General features: G+C 36.2%; 2 protein-coding genes across 3 annotated transcripts; both read left to right on the forward strand.

Moving 5' to 3' along the window:
• The first annotated feature begins 1069 nt into the window (after window positions 1–1069).
• Window positions 1070–2590, forward strand: LOC142614977 (uncharacterized). Its single transcript, XM_075787626.1, has 3 exons — window positions 1070–1151; window positions 1260–1652; window positions 1886–2590. Exons 1-3 carry the CDS (start codon window positions 1137–1139, stop codon window positions 2588–2590), a joined length of 1113 nt encoding a protein of 370 aa, XP_075643741.1. The 5' UTR covers window positions 1070–1136.
• A 901-nt stretch (window positions 2591–3491) lies between these two features.
• On the forward strand, window positions 3492–7009 carry LOC142615310 (uncharacterized). Of its 2 annotated transcripts, none has more exons than XM_075788047.1 (5): window positions 3492–4017; window positions 4144–4188; window positions 4298–4396; window positions 6260–6328; window positions 6410–7009. In XM_075788047.1, exons 1-4 carry the CDS (start codon window positions 3976–3978, stop codon window positions 6323–6325), a joined length of 252 nt encoding a protein of 83 aa, XP_075644162.1. In that variant the 5' UTR covers window positions 3492–3975; the 3' UTR covers window positions 6326–6328; window positions 6410–7009. The 2 variants fall into 2 exon arrangements, with proteins under 2 accessions (XP_075644162.1, XP_075644161.1); XM_075788046.1 differs by having other exon boundaries at window positions 4140–4188; window positions 6410–7008.
• Window positions 7010–19864: the final 12855 nt, after the last annotated feature.

Raw genomic sequence — 19864 nt, forward strand, 5'->3', positions numbered from 1 at the left:
TGGCCCCATTGACCAGTCGGTGTTGACGTTGCAGGCCAACCATCGGTCAGAAGCTATTTGGAATGGGCAGGTAAAGCACAACACTAAATATTTAACGAATTGCATGTATTTGATTCATACAATGTACACGCACTTGCTGTCATATATTAATCCATGGTTTTGTTCTGTGCAGGATCCAGGGTCCCTTAAATGCCGTGTCCGTACTGAAGAGTTCTCCGATCGAGAGCCAATGGTGGACGACCGAGTCATTGACATCATTAAGGCACTTGGTTTGGAGGGACTCCTCAGGACCCCGGGTAGAGAGATTGACCACGGCCTGATAATGGCCTTAGTGGAGCGATGGCGGCAGGAGACTCACACCTTCCACATGCCATATGGTGAGGTCACCATCACATTGCAAGATGTGGAGGTTCTTCTCGGGCTTCCTGTTGACGGCGAGGTCATTACAGGGAGCACGCAGAAAGAATGGGAGAATGTGTGTGACGAATTTCTTGGCTTCCGACCTGTAAATAATCAGAGAAAGGAACTTCATGGCCAGAGGATTCTCATCCAACGGCTTTTGGAAGCTGTTGCCAATCCATTGCCACCTAATGCCACAAAGGATCAGTTGCATAAGTACGCACGATGCTACATCCTAGCATCTAATGTGGGTGCAGCAGTTGGAAGACCTTCGCAACCCACGAAGGTACAGCTGGGGAAGTGCTTGCCTTGCATGGTTGTACCGAGAGTTATGCAGGGCAAGCGATAAGAAAGCTAATCAGATTGGTGGGTGTTTGCTGTTGGTCCAGTATTGGGCATGGGCCAGGTTCCCATATCTGTGCCCGACAGTTGAACATGGCCCGCCAGTGGGTGCTTATGGTCCTCCAGTTCGTGGTCCACTGTCCCTGAAGTAAGTCTCTACCTCATACACGTCATGTAACTTCAATTTATTTATTTTAAAAGCTTCTAGGAATTATTTAAGTCTATATTAAACAATTTGAAATAGAGGTTATACACTATAATTTTGTGTTAAATTTCCTATATTATATCGGTTAATATGATCCCTTGTTCTGGATTGTAGGTGGTTGTGGGTCCCAAACAAGAAAAACAGGCCCGCCCACATCTTCCTGGACAGGTATCGCGAGCAAATAGCTTCCATGTTGCCAGGCCAGGTATGAAAATGCCTTATTTAACATGTTTAGGAACAAGATATAGGTTTGGTGAACTTTGACATATAAACATTGTTGCCTAATGTGTTGCTTGTTTTTTGGCTATCGTAGGTGGTGTGGCAGCCGTATGAAGCTGAATTCGAGGACCTTCCGCCGTGGTGCGTTGCAGGGAGGGCCGTGTGGACGGCAACGGTGCCACTTGTATGTTTCCACCTAGTAGAGAAACATACACCGGATCGTGTCGTTCGTCAATTCGGGATGATCCAAGAAATTCCCCGTAATGTTGACACCGATACAGTGCTTCATGCCATTGATTTGAGGGGGAAGGTTGGTGTTGATTGGATGCGGAAACATGCTGCGCATATTACAGAGTGGGGTAATCGCCTTCAACAGCGTTGTGAAGCAGTGCTTGGTGATATGCCTCCACAACACGAGTACTTCGATTGGTACAAAAAGGTAACTCGGAGGTTCATCAATGTCCTCGGTGCTAGATTGATTATAATGGTAACTTTTCCATCTGTTGAATTTTTAATTAGCATTTTGTCTACTCTATGCGCTAGCTACATCTTTAATATAAAAGATAATTTAAATTTAGTCAAAGGTAACAGTTGGTCTCCCTATAACGAGCATTTATTACTAGCAGAACCAATTCAAAACCAACGTTTATTTTATTATCGATTGAATTACTAATATACCTGGTATTGCATTACTAATATACCTGGTTTTTTTCATGTCAGATTGAAGGATATGCCCGTTTGTTGAGGCGTCACCCAGTGGGCACGGAGGACCACAAGGACATTACTGATGTGCTAAATGCAGTGCAGGAGATTGGCCGTGTACAACCTCCTATCCCTGAGGCCCCGAATGAGGAGGCAGCTACTCCTGCGGCAGCGCCTACTCAAAGCCCAAGCACGAGTAGAGCTCTTGTCGAACGTGGGTCTCGTTCGTCTGCTGCTACCCCGAGAGTTGTCCCTACCCCCGATCCCCACCCATCCACCCCAAATCCATCCCCTAGCCCCACCATCCCCTCACCCATCCCACATCCATCCCCTAGCCCCACCATCATCCCTTCACCCACTCCACATCCATGTCCTGGGTCTGACATCCGTCCACCCACCCCACGGTCATTTCCTGAGCTGTCACCCATTCCTTCCTTTGACCTGGGTCTTGATCTAACCCCTCCTGACATGCACCCACAGCCACCCTCCCACAGTACATCCACTGGCCCTTCTTCGGGCATTGACCCACCCCATGTGCACGTTGACCAGGCTGTTGGGTTACCTGCAGAGGCAGGAGGTTGGCCGAAACGCATAGAAAAGGCACCTCCTTGTGGGACAAGGGGGCACAAACATGGACACAATGTTGGGCCCGAGGCATCTGACGAAGGACATGCAAGACCTCCTCCTCATTATACGCGACGACGTAAAGTTCAAAAAAGGTAATTAGACAGCAGAGAGACACAGATTTCTATGTTAGATAGGCACATATTTCATATATTTGTCTTATGTTTATTATTGGTTGTGTTTTTGTGTTGTGTGTGTATGGCAGGGAATGACGTGTGGAGGATGTGCAGCTAGTGTGAAAAGAATTCTAGAAAGTTAGGTACGTTGTTATTAATGCATTTTGGTTATTTATGTATTTTTATAGATTGTTAGGAGGTGCAGTAATCTGGTGCAATGAAGAAATTAGTAAATGGAAATGAATGTTACACCTTTGTTAGGAGGTGCAATAATCTGGTGCAATGAAGAAATTAGTAAATGGAAATGAATGTTACACCTTTGTTAGGAGGTGCAGTAATCTGGTGCAATGAATAATTTTTCTGAGTCATGCTTGAGAAGAACCTGAGGGTCATGTTACTGTATGCTACACACTTGTACAGTGATATCAAAAGCATGCTCTTATACTTGCCTAGGCACTGATGTGTGTGAGATGCACCTTTTGTCACCTTTCAAGTGTTGAGGTCAGGCATCTTCCATGCTTAAGCAATTTTTGGAAAAGGTGCTGGACTCTTTAGAGGGGCACATTTATGACTTTCTACCAGTGTGGTCAAATGTGAGCCGGGCACTCACCTTTAGAGCTTAGGCAAGTGCCCAAGGGCCTTAAATGCTTGAGGTGAGAAGGTCATAAAATAAAAAAAAAAAAAAAAAAGGAAAACAAGAAGAAGGCAGTTTTTTACTTTGGCAAAAAAGGGTAGTTCTATACTTTAATTCAAGTAGGTGGGTGTCACTCTCTTGCTTCTCTCTCTCACCCACACGCCTCTTTTTTTTTGTTATCAATTTCTGAAAAGTTTTTATCTATTTTTCCATTCATATAATCTTTTACGCATGATAGTCCCCCCCCCCCCCCCCCCCCCCAAAAAAAAGGGGGATGCCATTCCATCAGATTAATGTAAAGTCTATTCTTAGATTAATTATTAGAACCTCCTACTAGTTTGAAATATTCAAAATTTCCCTAATAAGCATAGATACATATGATTTAAGTCCATTATCTGTATGATCATTATATTTAGGATTTGGTGCCTCACTTCTCTCAAGCAATTGCTTTTTGGTGCCTAACATCTTAGGTGTTACGAACAGGGCAGTTTATAATCATCATGGTTCTTTCTCAGGTGTTGTACTTGTTATTTCAATCGTGATCCTTGCGAGTTTGTTTAGCATACAGCAGTTTGGGACTGGTAAAGTTGGTTTCCTGTTTGCTCCTGTACTTGCTTTGTGGTTCTTTTCTCTGGGATCTATTGGAATTTACAATATAGTCAAGTATGATATTACTATTGTAAGGGCATTCAACCCAGCTTATATCTATTTATTCTTCAAGAGGAACAGCACAGATGCATGGTCAGCTCTTGGTGGTTGTGTTCTATGCATTACAGGTACATCTCACCTTCATATCCTTCAGTTTTCCCAGATTTGCATTTCTTTGATTACTTTGATGTTACTTTTGGTTTACAGTGTGCTGAGGTGTTTTTTTTTTTTGGTTAAAATTTAATGTCAGGAAGGACATTACTTATGGTGTATTTTCCGAGCCTGTGGACCCGAGTGAGGTTAGTTCTGTTCTTGAGGGTGATAAAAAATGCTGATGCATTAAGTTCTAGGACTTGTATTGTATGCTTTTATTTATGTTACTATTCTGAGATTTATGTATTTATGCAGCTTCCTGACTATCATGAGGTAATTGAGCACCCAATGGATTTTGGAACTGTGACGAAGAAAGTTTCTGGTGGAGCTTATGCCACTTTGGAACAGTTTGAGGTTGGTTTGACCTCTTCTGGTTTTGTTTTAGTTAGAATTATCTTCTAATTTTAGTTTACTAAGTTGCTAATTTACTGTAAATGCTCCAATTGGCATTTGGTTCTCGAAAGACGTGGGATTACTTTTGTCTTCACTCTTCCTTTGATTCCAGACTGAATGGATTGAGTAAAAGATGTCCAATTTGGAGTTGAAATTGTTCGTGTTGGCCATGCTTTGTCTTAAGTGTCTTATTGTCTGGAATGGCTATCGCCGGGTTGGCCTGCCATGCATTGCAACTGATTTAATTTAAGGATCTACTGTTGTTGGGATTATGGACTTAAAAAAAATATACTAAGTGTCCTTGATTCATTCCTTTTAAATTGCCTTGTTGCATATTTATAAGTTTAATGATCTTGTCGTCAGCTGTTGTGTTTTGTAGCTTCTGTAGAAGGAAGTTTCTGTCTCATTTTTTCTTTGTAGCAATGGTGTAAATGTTTGCACTATATTCATTTAGATATTTATCCAAGCTGTAGTTTAATAATTGAATCATGATCCTGTCCAGATTAGCATTTAGTAATCTACCATGCGTCCCATGCTTTGTAGCTTTACAAGCTGCATTCAAGTCAACGAGTTCAAGTATGTAAAATTTGGTTTTCATACTAACCAATGTTACTCTTTTGATTAGTACTAATCAATGTTACTCTGAGTGAGCTTTACCTCTTAAAGATCTGTTAATCATAATTTTTCCTTGTTTCTACTACTCGCTAGGAACTGTTTTGGCTTTAGAACGAGGACACCTCTAGACCTTAAGTCTGTTGGTAAAGGATTTTGGTGGGCTTGGACCTAGGTTAGATCTTATCAATTAAAGAATGAAAATAAAAGGTTTTAGAATTAATATTGCTCGGTATACAGAGTCTAACTAAAATTTCCAACGTGCACAGCATACTACTCAACTTGTTTACATAGTTTTTGACTGTTGGAGAATCCCAAAACAAGCTGTTTATATAATTCTTGTCCATTTGCAGTTTGTTTGTCAATCTGCTCATAGGAAGTAGAAGCTGACGTGCAAGTATTTTCTTGCAGTCTTTGCATTAGATTGTAGTGTGTAATGGGAGATTGGATTTGTGTGAAGGAGCTTCACAGGGTCACATTAGTGTTTTATTCGAATCACAAGAGACATCAGGATTAATTTGATGCTTGCCATAATTGATGTGTTGTGGGAGGAATAAATGGGAGGACAATCACATTGCAAAAGTTAGGCTGCACCATGTGTCAGTTAATGCATTTTGGTTTATAGACCTTGCATATGCAGCGTATATTACGGTCTTCCTCTTTTGCATGTATAAGGGAATCTACAATTATGAGAGCAATGTGCTAAGCATGTCAGATGTATGCTATGCATACATAATGTTAGTGATTAGCGGTAGTCTTTGCCTATTGTTATTTTAGCATCATTGCTTTCTATCTTGTATGGCTGACATACCTCACAGAGAGAGAGAGGGAGAGAGAGCGAGTCTCTTTCAGATGTTTCTGTTGGTTCAGCTGAAACAGTTAAAAATCTTTTTTAAAGTAGTCTTAGGCAAGATCTACTAGTAAACTTCTGCTATATATATATATATATATATATATTATGGCTTTTTTATATATTGTTTTAGGCATTAATGTGCTGCTAAGACTTATCTCCATATATAATTGCTTGGTGGAAATAATAATATTTTACAGGTTTATATTTTATTAATTCTGGAAAGTCTTTTGATGATGCCCCTAGAATAATAGGCCAATGGCTTAGTGGAATGATGCTGTGGAAGTCATTCTTCATGCATATTTTGCAAGAATGCTTGAACGAAAGTTCCTGAATATTAACTTGATGTTCTTGTTGTGCAGAAAGATGTGTTCTTAATCTGTTCAAATGCAATGCAGTATAATGCACCCAATACCATATATTTTTGACAGGTGTGGTTTGTTTTAAGCTTCTATCTTGCCATTGTTAGGCCATCCTTTTGTGTTTGTCTGTAACATTCATTTTGTTTTCAGGCACGATCCATACATGAGCTGGCAAAAAAGAACTTTGAAAATTTGAGGCAAGAAAGTGATGATAATGAACCAGAGCCCAAAATAGTGAGAAGAGGCGACTGCAAACAGCCTTAACTCAGAAGACCCTTCAACAAATTCTGGCAGCTCACTGCCAAACTCTGGGAGTGAGGCATTGACTCCCCCAATAAGGGGGCTTCATCCGCGGCCAACTTGGCAAGGGTTGTCACCACAACAGAAAACCGAAGCTAGATTGACACCGAAACAGAAACCAGATTTGGTTCCACCTGACCTGAATGTCATATTCCAGTCTCCAGGATCCCCTAATTCTAGCCGGGTTGATTCAGCACAGCCAGATTTAGCATTGCAGCTATGAGAATAATTCAATTTTTTTTCATCTCTTTTAACCATAGAAAGGTGGGTTTATGATTTGTTGCTCCTAGTTATGAGACCAACAGGGGGTTTCTAAATGTGGAGCCGATTAGAGCCGCACCTAATTGTATTGTAGAAGAGTGTAGGTTGTTCCTGTACAGATTAATGTATTCCAATTTCCATAACTCTAAATATGATTGTCTTGATAGTATTTTGGCATATTTAAACACAAAAATAAAAGTTCAACAAAAAACCAAGTTCATCTAAACTTCATGAAAAAAAACCCATTTAGATTTTACCTGCTAGGAACTCTTCTTTTTGGTTCTAGACTTTTTCTCAAAAATAAAAAAGTTACTAGTTTCGTTCATTTTATTTTGGTTTAAATAAAATTTAAATCCTATGATTTAAGGTGGTTTGGTTTCAAAATATATCTTACAATTGTAAACTAAGCTATTTAATTCGAGAGTCTCAAATTACCCATTGAAAGTTGGGCGATAGATAGGTACTTTTATGTTGCGGGTTTGGTGTTGTTAATTTGAAATATAGATCTGCGATTAAAAAAAAAAAACAAACCAAGATAACTCGACTATTAAAGACCCGATTTACATTGTAAATCGAGTCTTAGAAACTCGAGTTCCATTCAGTACTCGAGCTCCCTAATAGCGAGTACTCCAGACAGAGAGTTCAAAAATATTTACGATTAAATGCCACTGGAAAAATTCCCAGTTGAAATCGAGTTTCAGAGACTCGATTTCTATTAAAGTGGTTTTTTCGTAAATAAGTCCCATACAAATCGAGTGTTTGTAACTCGATTTGTACTAGCAGTATTACCATTATGCCATTCGATTGGAAGTCGAGTATTAGACACTCGATTTCCATCAGTGGAACTCGAGTTCAGTACCAGCGAGCACGCCAGGCAGAGAGTTCAAAAATATTTACGGGCAAGTGCCACTGGGAAAATTTCGAGTGGAAATCGAGTCTCTGAAACTCGATTTCCATTTCAGTGGTCTTTTGGTAAATAAGTCGTATACAAATCGAGTTTTTGTAACTCGATTTGTACTAGGACTATTTACTATTATGCCATTCGATTAGAAATCGAGTTTTAGAGACTCGATTTCTACTGGTTTGTTAATTTTTTTTTTCCTGTTACACTCTTCCCCTGCAGCAGTTTTGCAGAAATTTTTTTTTCTTCCCCTGCAGCTGTAAACCAAATCCAGAACACATCACATGGGCAATGTATAAAAACATTAATTGAAGAGTACATTGAATGCAAGAAATTGGATTAAAATAGTTACTGGGCATGGGCAGTATAGTTGCCCTCTTAGCTACAGACCATACAAATTTAACCAGATCCGCCATACAATCTAATAACTAGCTATCATTGCTTCAAACAAGGCCCCTGTGGTTGAACTTGCCAAAGTAAGTGCTACTAATGCCAAAGTAGTACGGTTGCTGGCATTATAGGCAAAAGCTGCACAACGCAACTAATGTAACGAGTACAATGGATAGCTACTACTTTCAATTACAACAACATTCAGTAATAAACAAAATAACAACTAAGTCGATACAACATAGTCTACATAGTCGCCTAACACTTGTCTATATTGATACAACATGGTCGCGTAGCACTTGTCCATACCGAAGATAACTACAACTCCCACGTACAATGCCATTCCAAAATCGAGCCTCCGCTCGCCTGAAAAACATTAAAATGAGGTTGTTAGTTCCTAAATGCGAAGAACAAAAACCAAATCAGATTCTGAGCATATTATATGAAAACAACAAAGGCACTTGCCTAGTTTGTAGCACTACCGCCTGTCGAAGCCCCACGGGAACCGCTTGTCGAAGCCCCAAGGGAATTGGGACATCTTCTGCGGTTATGCCCCTCTTCATGACACACTCCGCATCGCTGCCTCGGTTGAATCTCCCTCAAGTCCGAATCTGGGTTCCGGATTCCCCGTTTTCGCCGTACCCCATCCATTTCATTTCTTATTCTTGACTTCACAGGACGACCTTTGGCCCGCAACAGACTTGGGTCAGGCACCCACCGTGGTCCGCGAACGTCCCTCCACAATGACTCTGACATTGGCACCACAAATTGATGTGAATATGTGTGAATGACGTTCTCCAAACTGTAACATGGGTCAATATAGCTGGTCGCATTGAGATGCAATTGTTGCAAAACTTTAATTGCATGTGAACAAGGGGTCTTAATGTTTTGCCACTTTCCACAACCACATGTTCTAGCAAATACGCGCACTTCATGACTGTGGTTTCCCCCTCCACCTCTATGGTCGTTGTACGGGGTAACCACTAGGTATACACCAGTTTCATGATTAAATTCCCTCACAGTGTGGCCTGAAGTTTTCTGCAAATTTGTGTTATAGATCCCCATTGCATAATCACTCCACACCTTACCTTGAGAGCGATCAGAAGTAATTTCTTTATGTCGATCATGGAAATATGCAACAAGTTTGCACCAAGTGAACTCAACCATTGCAGCAATAGGCAAACCGCGGGCACCTTTAAGTACCCCATTAAAGCACTCAGAGATATTGGTTGTCATTGCCCCGTAACGTCTTCCACCATCATGTGACTGGGTCCATTTCTCCACATCCTCACTCATTAGATATGTGTATGGCATATAGCAATCAAGATGGGGATCATCAGGGTCTACCCTCCTCAGTGCATTGATCTCGACATCCTTAATAGTTTGCATTATGGACTTAAATTTAGCGTCATGAGTCGCATATCCAGCTTTCAAGGCCAATGCCTTTAGAGTCCGGTCATCAAAGTGTGTGTTGAAGTTGCTAGCAACATGTTGAAGGCAATATCGGTGATGTACCTGTAACTTTCCATCATCACCTAAAGGCCACTCTGCAATGGCGCATTTGATACCTTTATGTCGGTCAGAAATAATGCAAATGCCCTCGTTAGGTATCACATGCCCTATCGAATTCCTGAGACACTCTAAAAACCACCCCCAACTAGCCCTTGACTCCTTGTCCACAACAGCAAAGGTGAGAGGCAAAACCTTTTGGTTAGCATCCGTTGCCATTGCAATCATCAACACCCCTCGATATTTACCATACAAATGAGTCCCATCAATACTGATCACTGGCCTGCAATATCTAAATGCAGCAATGCATGGAGCGAATGCCCAAAATACATAGCGCAGCAACGTAGTACCATCTATGGGGCTAGGTATGGTCCAATAGGTGTACTGGGTACCCGAATCCTGATCCAAGTATGCCAACAACAACTTTTGCAACCTTTGGTAAGACTCCTCCCAATCTCCAAATATCTTAGCAATTGCCTTTTGTTTTGCATCCCATACCTTATAATAAGAGAGCTTATGATTATACTTAGTATCTATGTGGCCCCGGAGCTCATCAATACGAGCAGTGTGATTTTGTCGCAATTTTCCCACAATTTCTGATGCAACAAAATTAGAATCCATCATTTTACCGTCTCTTTGCAGGCCAAAGGGTATACAACTGTGTGGACCCACATAAGACGTGACCATCCACAGACCATTTAATTTAGCCTTCATGAATGCCCCAACGTACCACTTGCAGTTGGTGTCAATGCACGCGGCGCACAATTTAGTTTTGGTCGACCTCCGGATTATAAAATTTCTATTATCCTTTGCTGCGTATATTATCAATGCACGCTTCACCGCCTCTTTATTTGCAAAAGTCAACCCTTTATTAAAATGCATCCCATCTTCCCAAGTAGAAACAAATGGTATCTGAAGACGTGAAGGATCAACCATATTTTCCCAAGTATTTGCGGAGAATGACTCGGCAGGAGGTGTGTAGGCAGTGGTTGTATTTGTAACATGCTGGACGCCAATATCATCGTCCGCATCACCTTCATCATGGCACTCCATATTTTCCTCTTCAAAATTGGGAGCAAGTTCATGGTCATCCACATCCTTCTCAAAGTCTCCTCACTCAATCCTCTCTTCGTACTCATCCATATCATCGAGATTTTCATCATTATTCGCAAAATGATCTTCATCCTCCACCCCTAAATATGTCTCTTGAGGTTGAAGTGTTTCACTAGTATTGGCAGCATAATCTTGAGATGGGAATGTGTAACCTGCCATTGTAGTGCATCCATCGTCTAATTGCAAAGATGTAGTTGTTTGTTGCTGCAACTCCTCGACATCAACTTCTGCGAGCGGCTCGGAACTTACGTACAACTCAGCAGCATTTACTTGGGGCATTTTCTGGATCCTATTAAACATGACCTTTACATGTTTATCTTCTTTGATCGCCATGTACTTGTAATTTATCCGTTCATGAAGGAATTCTTGTGGGTAACGATAAATAATATTTATGTCATAACAAGTAGGGCTCAAACTCAGTTCTTTCATTATTTTCATCTTCAAATCATTCAATGTCTTCAACTTACGACGTATCATCATGTAATAGCATTCGATACTCGGCCCTTGAAATGCGAATCCGTCAATCTGTTCAGGATTGAAAAGGGGACCACCGTAGTATACATTTATGTCAATATTCTTCAGAGATTGTGAACCTATTAGAGTCAAGGGTAATATGTTAGTGACATATTTTAACACAATTACAAAACATTTTTATGTACTCAAAGTAGGAAAATTACAACTTCTTACATCCAACACACCCCACATTTGCATATACTCACTCCACATCACATACAAACACACTCAATCATTATTATTTCATACTCAAACAAATAAAAAAACTAAAGACAACACTTACCCCCACTACAAAATTTCAAATCATTCTAACAAAAAGATAATAACAAATATTAAACCAAACAACAACAAAAATAGCCATGATAAAAGCCTAACAATACAAATATATATCTTAAATATTTTTTACTTCTTATAAAAAAAAATAAAAAAAAAGCCTAGCATATATACACTAACTTGTTACATCATATGCATCTACAAACCCCACATTAACATATCTACTCAATCATTACCATTTGTTTCTAAACAAAAAAAAAATTCATTAATCATACTCAAATTAAAAAAAAAAAAAAAACTAAATGCACAAATATTCAAATCATTCTATAAAAAATATAAAGAAAAATTACAAACCAAACAAAAAAAACTAATGATACATACCCATAAAAACCTAACATTACATATATGTAACTAACAACTACCCATAAAAAAACCTTAACATTACATCTATGTAACTAACAACTATTCAAAAAAAAAAAAAAAACTAACAACTAGAGAGAGTGTATAAAAACCTTACTTGACATGAGAATGTGTAAATGGAGGGTGAGTTTGATTTGAAGTTTTCTATGAGAGTGAGAGAGAGAGAGTGAGAGAGAGAGGAAGAGAGAGCTGCTGGATTTTGTTTTGCAATGGCAAACGGCAGAGCTCAGAAACTTATTATTGGGTGATAAAAAGCAGCTGCCCTAGCCACGTGGACTAAAGTGGACCAAACATTACAAATCGAGTCTCTGAGACTCGATTTCCTTTAAAAACTGACTCTAAAAGACTCGATATCTACCTGGAGTCCCCCTTGGTCCGTTAAGAGTATTTAATTTTTCACAAGTAAATCAAGTCTCTAAGACTCGATTTCCAGGTGGCCACCACGTGGAAAATGGCCACATCAGATTTGATCAGAACATGGAAATCGAGTCTTAAAGACTCGATTTTTAGGTTGAAAATCGACTCTCTGAGAGTCGAGATGTTAGTATGTTATATACTTTCCTTCCGGAGCCTACTAACTATATTCTTTAGCATCCATGCCTAATGGGCCATTTTCCCCGTCATCCACAGACCCCTATAAACACCAAGACAACCCTATTTTGAGGTAGGTGAAAAACACAATTTTCAAGCTCTTCCATTTGAGTTCATTGAGATTACTATGAGTTTTTGAATTGATCTTTGGAGGGTCGACTTAGGCTAGCACCACATCGGTGTTCTCTGAAGGTATTTTCATTCTTCATGTTTTTGGCTCTTCGTATATTACGGAAGACTGTGGGTTTGAGTGATAGACCTACTAATGATTTTAAGCATTATCATGTCTAATTCAAGTTTACGAAACAAAGTACATAAACATTTAAAACTTTTTCACCTAACAAACCCATAAACCATCAAAACCCTCCCTCCTCCTAAGGATTCATCATCATCTTCACTGAGGCTAGGTTTAGGCAAAGAGGCGAAGACCACCACTGTGATGGTGGTAGTCTGTGAGTGTCTAGGTGGAGCAAGGAGGCTTTTCCATGTTTAGAATAGAAAAGTGAGTGAGAAAGGGGATAGATAATGTTTTAGAGAGATTGGGGTTTTTCCTTGAGAAACAAGAGAACCACTGCTTGGAGTGGTGGTGGGTATTAGCAGTGGCCATAGTTGTTTAGATCAAGGAGAGAGAGAGAGAGAGAGAGAGCTAGATATTGGGTTAGACTGAGAAAAATGGAGAGAGTTTTTCTTTGTGTATTTGTGTTTGTCTACCATGAGAAAGTGCAAAACAATCTGGGTTACTACAATTTTTTTTTCAATATTTTAAATTGAAAAATTAATATATTTTTTTTGGTTTAATTTTTTTTTTCAATTTAAATGTTAATGTGGCATTTTAAAATAAAATATAACTATTATAATTATTTTGTTAGTTATGTCAACTTCAAGTGTTAAAATTGTGCAATTTGTTAGCAATGTAAGTATTTTCCGTTAATGGGTTGATGGTAGGAACCGAATTGACTACCACTTGAAAATAAAATGGACTAAATTGATTATGACTTTAAAATGTAAGGACTAAAATTGTATTTTTGTCATAAAATTACCATACTTTTGGCAAATTGAATTAGTTTTTAAAAATATAGAAAATGTTTGATACATGTTTTATATGTTGATTGTAAAAATTGTGTATTTTTCCATAATATTTTGTTATTTAAAATTAATAATTATTTAGATGAAGGGACAAAACTAGGATTTCATCTTTTAAGGGGTCAGAGTACCAAAAAAACAGAAATCACCATGTAATAATGAGAATTATAAGAAAAAAGAAAAAGAAAAATATAAATCCTGCATCAATTCATGGTTGACACAATATAAAATTAAGAAATCATAATAGCTTATTCTAATATATTTGATGTTACTCATATATCAAGGTGTACTAAAATTCAAAACAATTTCCCTTAGACTCTATAGCCAAAGGCTACGCTAATTCTCTTTATATAGATAAAAAGGATAACTTACATCAGTGTCCTTTGAGGTTTTACAAAGTAATGCCTCTCAAACGTTTCATGAAACAAAACTCCACCTTACGGTTTGTACAAATACAACAATTATATATATATATATATATATATATATAGATTTTAGGCTAATTTAAAAAATGTATTTACTTATTAATTAAAAGCAAATAGATGTGTCTAAACAATCCCATGCCAGAAGGTACATGCGTTAACTTGTTGCCTGACTAAAACAAGCCCAGTAAACGCATAAGCCTCGTATCTTTCCAAAACAAAAGACCACAAGCTGAACACGAAATCTCATTTAACTCTAGGTTTTAAACCAAATAAATTAAACAAAGTCTAACCCATTTAATTCCTTTGTTATTGTGCCTTTGGTTCCAGCCAGGGGATTCTAAGCCTATATGTCATTAATATAAGTGCACTTGGCTTCTCTGTGTTTTCAAAATTGAAAATAGGTCATTAGCTATTCTCAATTTCCTTTGAAAATTGAGATTAGGCCCGTTTGGATTACGTCTGTGTCCAGCGTTTCTGCACTTTTGCCTTTTTTTTTTTTTGACCAGCGCCTCTTAAACTGTTCATGGGACATGAACAATGTATTAAGGTAAATGTACAGTGTTTTCAGCTGTGAGCAGTAACCCATAAATTATTTTTTTTATTGTTTTCAGTAATAAGTTTTTAGTTTTTAGCAAAATAAGCGGTATCCAAACACACACTAGAAAACCTTTTTTGTTTTGTGTCTATTTTAAGTTAACTGACAAGTTTTTTTTTTTCTACAAAATAGAAATTAGTTTTTGAGAACTGAAAATTGGGAAAAAAGAACATTTGCCAAACATATAATAAGCCTTTTATTTTATGTTTTATAAGGTGACCATAGGTGTAAATTAACCAATTGGCCATTTCCATTTTGGGGTCTCTTTAAGCTAACTTAATTCTTGATTAAGAATTTGATGCAATTTCTTGAGGTTTAAATTTTAAAAAGTTAAATACTATTTTAGTTACTGAACTTTAATAAAAGTTTGTTTTAATCTTTGAACTTTAAAAATTTATTTTTTGTTCATAAATTATTTAAAATGTTTTTTTTGTCCTTCAAATTTACCAAAATTTTGTTTTTTTATCCCTATTTTTTTGTGACTAAACAATTAAAAAAACTGTTTACAAAGTTTACAAAATAGTATTTTTTAAAATTTTAAATATTGACTACATTTTTTAAAAATCAAATATATTTTTTAATTACATTAAATATATAAGAAACTAGTTTTAACTATATATATACTTTCTTAAAGGAGTTGTGGGTTCGGGGGTATTATTAACTAGTTGCTAACCCGTGCGATGCACGAGAAAGTTCTTAGAAATGCTAAATATTTTTTTAATCAAATTAAATGCGTTTTTTGTCAGGTTGAGAGAAATTTAGTCAACTTAAATGAACCTTTTCGCTTTGGATTTTAAGGAATAACTCACAATAAAGAAAATTATTGCTCATTTGAAGCAATTTACAATGTTCATTCTAGGCAGAAGCTTACATACTTTTTGTTGTTGTGATTTACAATTTGAGTAGATGAAAAATAATATGATGTTCTATCACTGGTTATTACGCCTTCACAACAAAAAGGGTAAAATTTCAAATCAAAAGATTACATATCACATTTAAAAGAAACACTAACAGAAAGTACAATACATGACCTGCACTAATAACTAATCTATATATATCTATATATAACCGAAACTTTTGAAGCTCCCACAACAAAATCAACAACAAAATCTTATTAAATTGCTGGGGACAGCTTCACTAACTATATTTTATCAATAAAAATAACCTTCTTCATAAGACTTGTTTAAGTTATCATATTAAATATGAGAAAACAAGTGCAAGCATATTGTTGTTGACTCTACACTGTATCACAAAGAGTCTCTCTTGGATTGCTTCATTCTTCTCTCTACTCTACAACTAAAGCTCCCCCATCATAAACTTCCTGCCTTGCAAAACTGTGCAGACAAAAGCAGAATTCCAGAATTTTCATTTCCTACTTTTGCAGCCCTCAACAAAAGTTTAGATTCATGATTTTATCAAAATCTTCCATGCCTTTATTATTAAAATTCTCAATATATACACTATTAGCATAGATACAAATTGATTCAAAAGCAGCCTTGTTTTAAAAACACCATAATGCAGAAATATCACCAACAAATAATCGTAATATTTGAAGAGAGATGAATGAAGCAGAATAAAAATAATTAAAATTCACAAAATGAAGAACCAAATATCAAGAACATAGAGGGAGATTATTGGAAGTAGAATTAACAAACCTAGCATAAATTGTTAACATTTTAGACTCGATTGGAAAGGAAGTAACTCTAAAAGTTTTAGCTCGCCAAGCTTTCTTGCGTTGTTTTATACCTCCTGGAGCAAGGATATCAAGGGAGTTACATGATGAGCGGATAACAGACCAAACAAATCCGCACGTATATCAACCATCAATAACACACCCAAATTATAAAAATCTAAATAGATTAAAATGTTAGATTGAGAAAGAACTTAATTTTTTATTTATGACTGCCAAAAATGTTTAAGGATCTCCAAAACTACTAAAGTTTGTCAGGGTTAACAAATTTTATACACCTATGGGAATCTAATTCTTTTCAATTGTCAAAGAATTAGATAAACAAACAAAAAGAATAGAAATATATAATACCTGTTTTGAAAGTTTTCAAGGGCTTTAACTAATTCCTCATGCTTATATTCCTTTATCTACACCTCTAACTCTACTTTCTCCACTACTCCTGCACCTTTTAAAATGCCAAAATAACCCAATGACGTCGTTTAATGCAATAAAAATGAGTGAAAAAGATCATAAATTTATGTAAACATTCAAAAATTTTGGGAATTTAGATTCAGATTCTGTAATAAGAACAAAACAGTCGAGTATATTATTTTAAAGGTGCTGTCTAACACATAATAGATTCGGTTGTCGAGCTGTTTGGTTTTTCCTTTATAGATGATGTACGGTAGCTGTTTTTCCTTTCTTTCCCACTAACAAAAGTAGTATTCTTTATGAGAAAAGTTTGAGTTGAAGCCAAGAGAAGAATTTTTATAGATACAAAATATTCAAGGGCAGGTTGTATGATTGAAAACAAATATTTTACCTTCCAACCATTTAATGGAAATATTTTACCTTCTCACAATGAATTATTGGAAAAACAACAATAAACAATTTTAATGAGTATAACAATCGCAATAAACAATATGTTCCAACTGTTTAAAAGAAATATTTCTTTTATTTGTATAACAACTTAGCTAAGTTAAATATACTTTTTAAAATTTTTAAAAATGAAAATAGACTAAAAACAAAAGTCATTTTTCTTTTGTTTCTCATTTTTCTTTTATTTAGCAAGTAAACAGAATAATGAACAAATATAGATTACATAAACAAAACTATCTACATCAGACAAATTGTGCAATACATGTATTAGTAGCAAAGCAGTAAATGATCTGATTACTGGTTTTATATTGACTATTTATATATAACTTTTATGCAACAGGAACTTTTAAATTTTTTTTTTTTATAGAAATTGTTAACAAACCTTGAGTCGATGCAGTTAAGTATGTAGCTCTTTATCCAAAAATGAAAGTAGAACCTACAAAATAAGTATTTTTTAAAGTTTTTTTAATTAAAATAATTTGTAAAAAATTGAATAACGAATATCAGTAATAGTGCAGTAAATGACCGCCTAAATCAAACTCGCAAAAACAACAGCGAGAGAATTAACTCCTACATCCTTTGCAACTCCAAGCACGCAAAAAAGAAAGTAACATAATCTATATTTCTAAATCTAGACATGGATCAATGTATGTCTGTCAAAACTATAGTTGCTTTTGGATCCTTTTCAACTAACTGTAAATTACACCCAAAAGTTTTAGTAAATCATTTAGATTAGAGATCAGTTTTGTACTATCATATATATATATATAGGAAGAATTTTAACTGAAAAAGAGCTTTTAACATTTCAAAAAAATATTTGACAAACTATAGTGATTTTTTTTTTTTCCAGGTGCATTATGATTATAGAGGATAGAGGTATAGGATTACAGAGATTGCAATCTTTATGAGGCAGCAAACAAATGTGCAAGATCTGGAAGACAGCATAAAAAACAGGTCATTCTAAGCTTTAGTAGTTGGAAACAGATTCACATGCTCAGTAGCTAATGTGATATTAGAACTAAAATCAAAAGTCATATCAAGCATAATTTAACATGAAATAAAAATTGCAAAGTGGAAACAACATTAGAAATTAAGATACCATAAACAAAAATGTAATCAAAAGAAATCATAATATCATCACTTAACTGGGAAGAAGCCCAAGTTTGAAAAACCCCACTAAAGTATTCGATTTGTACCACAATAAGACATATAAACAATAGATATATTAGTAAGTATATGAAAAATTGATAATCACAATCAAATTCAAAAATCAAATGGAAAGACATGTCTTTCTTTTTCTTTCAAAAAATCACATGCCCAAACATAAGCCTAAATTAAAACAAATTCGGATAAAAAACGATATTAAAAACTCCAGCAACCCGAAACTGAAACAAACCATAACCATCTGCAACACACATCCCATACATATCACTGAAAATTTTGAAACCACAATCTACATCAATATGAATTATCTTAGACCTTTCAAAAACACAGAAAAAAAAACCCCATTAAATTGATACTATCTCCACTATGAAACCCATCGATATTTACAATGTTTTCTTACAAAACCTATAGAATTTGAAATCCCTATATCGATAGAAAACCTAATTGAAGACATATAATTAAAACATAACTTTGAGGCTCTATTCCATTTAAACCAATTTCAATATGAATTTTAACCCATATCAATCAAATAAAATTGAAACTTGAAAAATATCAGATTGGAATTTTTCATACCTTAAAAATTGTCCAACATCAGAAACGGAAAAGGATCCAAATTCTTCAAGTCAGTCCTAAAAATCACATGCCCAGAAAGGGGGCCAAAAAATAATCAATGCTCAGATGATAAAAACTCAAGAACAAAATAACCATGAATCAAAATTGACATCAGCCAGAGGAGTTGTGGCTGAGAAAAGGAGGAAGCTGCATTGAATGAGAGAGTTAAAGAAGAAGAAGGAGATGGGAGTGAGTTTGAAATAGAGAGAGTTTGATCGAGGGTTTTGTTAGGGCTGATTTTGCGTTTGAAAGATAGGTTTGAGAAGGTTGCGGCTGATTTCTGCGTTTAGGCTCCTTTTGTAGATTTTTTTTTTTCAAGGAGAGGCTTCTTTTGTAGTTAGGTTTTAATAAGAATCGGGTTCTACCTTCTTCAGTAAAAAAAAAAAGGAGTCAGGTTTGTAATTTGTATTTGGTAAAAAAAAAAGATTTATTATTATTTAGATAAGTATTGATGACGCGAAAAATTGTGGAAGCTTCAAAAGTTTCAGTTTTATATATATAGATAAAACTGAAGCCTTTGAATGAGAGAGTGAAAGAAGAAAAAGGAGATGGGAGTGAGTTTGAAATAGAGAGAGTGTGATCGAGGGTTTTGTTAGGGCTGATTTTGCGTTTGAGAGATAGGTTTGAGAAGGTTGCAGCTGATTTCTGCGTTTAGGCTCCTTTTTTTTTTTTTTCAAGGAGAGGCTTCTTTTGTAGTTAGGTTTTAATAAGAATCGGGTTCTACCTTCTTCAGTAAAAAAAAAAAAAAAAAGAGTTGGGTTTGTAATTTGTATTTGGTAAAAAAACAAAATTTATTATTATTTATATAAGTATTGATGACGTGGAAAATGGTGAGAGCTTCAAAAGCTTCGGTTTTATATAGTTCTATATAGATTAGATCATCTTAGTCTCAGAGGTGGTTTCGTCACAG

The sequence above is a fragment of the Castanea sativa genome, chromosome 11, assembly GCF_040712315.1.
Source record: "Castanea sativa cultivar Marrone di Chiusa Pesio chromosome 11, ASM4071231v1".
NCBI lineage: Eukaryota > Viridiplantae > Streptophyta > Magnoliopsida > Fagales > Fagaceae > Castanea > Castanea sativa.

Coding starts and splice junctions, on each gene's coding strand:
- LOC142614977 (XM_075787626.1), top strand. Junction 1,653..1,885: donor GTGCTAGATTGATTATAATG/GTAACTTTTCCA, acceptor TTTTCATGTCAG/ATTGAAGGATATGCCCGTTT.
- LOC142615310 (XM_075788047.1), top strand. CDS start 3,976: ATGCATGGTCAGCTCTTGGTGGTTGTGTTCTATGCATTACAG. Junction 4,018..4,143: donor TTGTGTTCTATGCATTACAG/GTACATCTCACC, acceptor AATGTCAGGAAG/GACATTACTTATGGTGTATT. Junction 4,397..6,259: donor CCACTTTGGAACAGTTTGAG/GTTGGTTTGACC, acceptor CTTGTTGTGCAG/AAAGATGTGTTCTTAATCTG.